Source organism: Protomyctophum bolini (genome assembly GCF_963924005.1).
Source record: "Protomyctophum bolini genome assembly, chromosome: 3".
Classification (NCBI taxonomy): Eukaryota; Metazoa; Chordata; class Actinopteri; order Myctophiformes; family Myctophidae; genus Protomyctophum; species Protomyctophum bolini.
The window spans coordinates 15,770,715-15,775,976 of NC_137864.1; the positions used below are offsets into that span (position 1 = coordinate 15,770,715).

General features: G+C 40.4%; 1 protein-coding gene across 1 annotated transcript; it reads right to left on the minus strand.

Moving 5' to 3' along the window:
* Nucleotides 1–1,485: 1,485 nt before the first annotated feature.
* rhoh (ras homolog family member H) lies at nt 1,486–2,447 on the minus strand (the record flags this gene model as incomplete). The annotated part of the gene is made up of 1 exon (XM_080759339.1): nt 1,486–2,447. One exon carries the CDS (start codon nt 2,445–2,447, stop codon nt 1,869–1,871), a length of 579 nt encoding a protein of 192 aa, XP_080615465.1. The 3' UTR covers nt 1,486–1,868.
* Nucleotides 2,448–5,262: the final 2,815 nt, after the last annotated feature.

Here is a 5,262-nt window from a genome sequence, read left to right on the forward strand (position 1 = left end):
AAGATATTTGGCATTCTTTATTCAGAAAGTCAATAGAGATTAGAGAAATCAGGTAGGCCTACATATGAACCTGCAGTGATCAATTAAATATCATTGCTGTTGGGCAGAAACCTCTTGGCCATACATTTTTGTGTTTTTTTTTGTATCATACTGTACAGTGTCAAACAAAAGTATCAAAAATAGAAGATATACATACAAGCTTAGAAATGCGGCACGAAGCATGCATTTTGAGCTTGCAGATCTGCTACTTTTGCTATTTTTTTATTCTAATTAAGTTTTGGACATATGAGGTTTTTTCCAACCAACAGAGATGAAAAATAAGTCATAGCAGAACTTTTACACCTTTTGTTGGAGCCAAATTGCCTTCCTGTTTTATTTTGTTTTGTTTATTGTATAGTCAAGTGTTTTGCCTACCTAAATAATTATGATGTCATGTGTCAACAATCAGTTAGAATGGGACTGATTGACAGGGTGGTTGGTTACTATGGTTACCACTTATACCTGGCAGGGTGTGATGGCTTGCAGGTGTGCAATGGGAGAAGCCACAGTTTTCGACTGTGCCATTATGCTGTGTACTGCTGCAGTGTTCAACATAATATCAAGTGAGTTTTACGTTCATGTGAATGGCTTCAATGTGAATATAAGGACTGACATATCCAAAAAGATACAACAACTCTGGACAATGAATTACTACATGCACGCATCAAACTAGAGCTTACTGTAGGACCTAAAGGTAAAGGTGAGGCTCTAGTCTACACCTTTTGTTTTAAAGGCGTGGTGAGTAGCTCAATTATTGTTCATGCCTCATGTTTACTATAATTTCTATATGATTTATTTATTTTATCAATTTATAATGGGTCCTATCCAGAGCAAGGCCACACACGCACAAACTTCCCACTTGACTCCCTATGAGACATTCATATTATGTATCAGACAAAAAAATATTTTATGAAACAATACAGTAGTTACTATTTTATTTTCATATAGTTTCTACTACTAATCAATAAACAACTCATATATATTATTTAAAGGTATATTCAGTGATTTCACTTAATTCAAATAACATAATAATTTGTTTTGTTTTGTTAACTTGTGATAATCCTCCTTAATATAGAGTGTGCTGACCATATAAAGAGTTCCTCCCTGTCCCCAGTTAACCCCTGGGCGTCAAAAAAACGTAGGTTTTCGCCAATCATGAGGGGGGGGGGGGTTGGTGTGTGTGCTGTTGGCCTGTCGCGTGTCCCCCCACTGTAGTTCGTGCATGTGCACATCTTGTTACCGGGGCGGACCGGGTTTTTTTTTCAAATCACGTCTGAATGCAAAACATCTTCCCCCCCAACATTATGTCAATGACCGAAGTCACAGAGATATCCAGCTATATCTATTTGCACTATAGAATTTTGACAAAGGTATTTTATATGTCCATATTGTGTCATAAATGTTATGACACAATATGGACATATAAATACCTTTGTGTGAGCTAGCTGGACCATATTATACGTTGTGGAGGTAACTGTAGTAACACCCTAGCCTATTGTTTATGTCTCTGGCTGTATTGTCTGTTTCATTTTATATATCCCTTTTAGAGCAGTTAATAACTTAAATAATTTATTAACAAGCATGTCAATATTTTTCTGTCCAAACCAGCAGAGATACATGGATGATCCACTTTATAATCACTTTGATCATGCCAGCCTAATATGACCTGTGGCAAATCTTCCATTAACTTTCATCTGAGTCCCTTTAAACATTGACACTATACCACTCCACCTCCATGCAGAATGTGGACTTGTTAACGTTATTGTACAAATCACTCCGGTGAATATTCCATTAGAACCCATATCCACCAGTCATTTTTAAGTCCTTGGTCAAAACATGTTACACTGATGAATCCTCCTTGACCGTTTCCTGGCCTGGTTTACGGCCGCCCGGACAGCAGACTCGAACACCTGCTGCACGCCACGGTTGCCCAGGGAGGAGCACTCCACGTAGCCTTTGGCCCGCACGTCTCGGGCCACGCGTTTCCCTTGTTCCGCCGAGATGCACGTGGCACGGTGTGGTCCCGTCTCGCGCAGGTCCGTGTGCGTCGCCACGACCAGCACCGGCGTGTGCGACGGCAGGTTCTCCCGGACCTCGCCGATCCACTTGCGTGTCACGCTGGCCAGGGAGCTGGGGTTGGCCACCGAGTAGCAGATGAGCACCACGTCGGCCTGCTGGTAGGACAGAGGTCTGATCTGTCGGAACGTGTCGTCGCCCGCCGTGTCCCACAGCCCCAGGCTGATCAGAACCCCGTCCATATAAACGTCGACCCCTGTGTTCTCGTACACCGTGGGCTTGTAGTTTTCGGGGAAGGTATCTGACGTGAATCGCACCAAGAGGGATGTCTTGCCCACCGCGCTGTCCCCCACTAGCACACATTTCACTGAAGTCGCTTCCAGTCCGTCCATGGTCGCTGGCTGCTTCTCGTCTCGGTTGTTGCTGGGTTTGTGATACTTGCAGTGTAGTTCTCCTATAGGATACAGCTCAGGGAGTCGTGAGGCATTACATTGTGGTGGTCAGTGCATATGTGATTATGAGATGTGGAGTGTGTATGGGGTCCTTTTTGTAGCTGTTGATTTTTAGTCATGTGGTAATGACATGACTAGAGATGTAGTGGTCAATCTACTTGTGTGGTACGTACTACTGAGCCATGTAGACTGTGTTTAAGTCTCTCCTCTGAGTCAATTGCTCGTTTCAAATATACTGAGGAAGTTGACATTGACGAGCACGGCTTCGTAAAGGTTTTACATAACCTCTCATTTCCTTGTCTCCTCTCGCCTTGTTTTGGGCCGGACTCTTGTTGTGACGATTGGTTTTGGTCTTGGCAGCGATTACCTTAAATACGATTGGTCTTGTTGAGTCATATCTGACCCATCAAGGCTGGATGACGAGTATCTGCTGAGAAGACAGAAGAGACCCACAACAGTGATGAGAAGATAACAAATAGTATTTACGGTGATTTATTTATTTCAGAGTACAGACCAGAAACTTAACAAGACTCAGCTTAGGCCTACATCTCTCACCTCACCAGTTTGCCAAACAACTCATATTGAGGAATTAGAAGACTGCATCTTCGCTTAGTTTGTACAAGATTATTTTATAATTGAGAAATACCTTTCACTACTTCTTTCAAGTAGTCATCAGATAATATAGATGGATACTTTGCACAACTTACTGCCAAGTAACTAAGTTCTCTGAAAGAAGTTGGAACACAAAGACATGAATCCAAAAATAAGTTAGGGCACCCACCACCCGGGGGCCGGGGCTGAATCCATAATGAAGTATAGATATGATCCGGAAGTTCACAAAGATTCGGACTCTTTCAGTGTGTCATAAAAGCTCTATTCGATACATTTAAAAAACTTTATCTATGAATTTGATGAATAGAGTACAAAAGGACCCAAATGGAAACAAGCCATATGCTTTCTTGAGTTTAAAATCTTCTTAGCAGAGCTTTTATTGAATTGTATACTTTCCTCTGCTTTTTTTGTGCAAACTGTAAATAAAGTATTCAATCAATGACTGTGACAGAAAGTCACATGTGATTCCCCAAGCTATATACCGGTAATCACAAGAACAGAAGGTGAATTTGAGGATAAATAAATAAAAATAGAATTGAATCACTTTATGGTGAAAAACCTAAACCAGTCTGAGTGGTCCACAGGGTTCCACGTGGTCCCCAGCTAAAATGATGGAAAGCTGGTAACCAAATGAACCCTTATAAATCTTTAACTCTTGAATGTAAAATGAAACCAAATAGAACCTTATAGATCTTTAACTCTTGAGTATAAAATGTTTTACGCTCTCAAGAGTAAGAGTTACATTTATGTTAAACATCTGCATTACTTAATTCAAGAAGTCTACACAATTAGAGAATGCCAAATAATTATTTTGATCAATGTTTGCCTGTTATCTCTCCTATGGTACCACAATCTTATCCTATGACAACTACAGTATATCCTTTAGTTTTGGGTTTGAGAGGTTAAATGTCATCAAATGGTGGGCCGTGGCTCAAATGACAAATAATGGGCCTTGATGAAAAGGGTTGAAAACCACTGCCCTAAACCACCTGCCAAGGCCAAGCTATAGGCTGCCTTGATGGTGGTGGCTTCACTGGCTTGGCAGTCTTTGTAACAGACAGTAGGCTATATTGTGTTATTTACAAGTTCTGAATCTGCTATTGAAATGTGTCCCTGAGCTAGGCTAGCCTATTATGTGTCAGCTCAGTGAACTAAAGCTGGCCAATTATACATTTCTTATAGCCTATAAAATCACTGTTGTTTCTCTAGTGTGAGAAGCTTATCTTTTTCTTTGCAATAATTGTGAGAAGTAGCCTATCTTTTTCTTTAATAGAACCATATGAACCAATCTTTCCTTTCCGTTTTTTGGGAAGTTTGTTAGGTTGTAGGCTAGGTTGTATACAAATTAGAAATAGGCTAACAAGGGACGTGAATTTATTTAAGGACTGCAGGTTATTGGAAAAAACAGGTCAACAATAGCATTTAAGATAAAACAATAAAACGAATAGTCTTACCTGTATTGTCTATCGACACAGCCTATCTAAATGCTGAACAATGAGGCGGATGTCGCACGCCGCTTGTTCAGTCAAAGCCCATACAAAAGTCCTTCCACTAACTGAAGCACGGAGGACGGGCAATTTAATTCAATAAACTTGCTAACTTGTTGCCTCGATATCAAATTTAAACAAACACTATATCTAGCTACGGAACGATCAAGCGAATTAGCTACACCTTTCTTTGAGTTATAACTTTATGATACCGAAACTCTTCGCTATGTTGAAAGCATCCGCCTGCATGGTGACGGGTGGAGGAGTGGGTGATGCGATTCTGTTCCTCTGCATCAATCATAGACTGTAAAAAAATAGGCATCAATGCATCTGCACGCGTCGCTTATGGAGTCAAGTGCATATGCTGGTCCCATCAGTTGTGCATTATGGTTGAGCAGGTTGACATGAAAACACATTTGCAATATTAGGCTATAGAAAATACAATGCATAAGCGCATAATATATCATTGAATGCATCGTGTTCTCATACTTTATACTGCATACATATAAACATAAATACATTGTGGGACAGAAAAGGTCCTTACTTTCAAAATGTAAACCCTTGCTTACTGATTGACACTTATCTTGCAGTAGACTAGGTAATTTACATTTATTACATTTTCCCAGAAAGACAAAGTAGGCTTACACAAAGCAGAT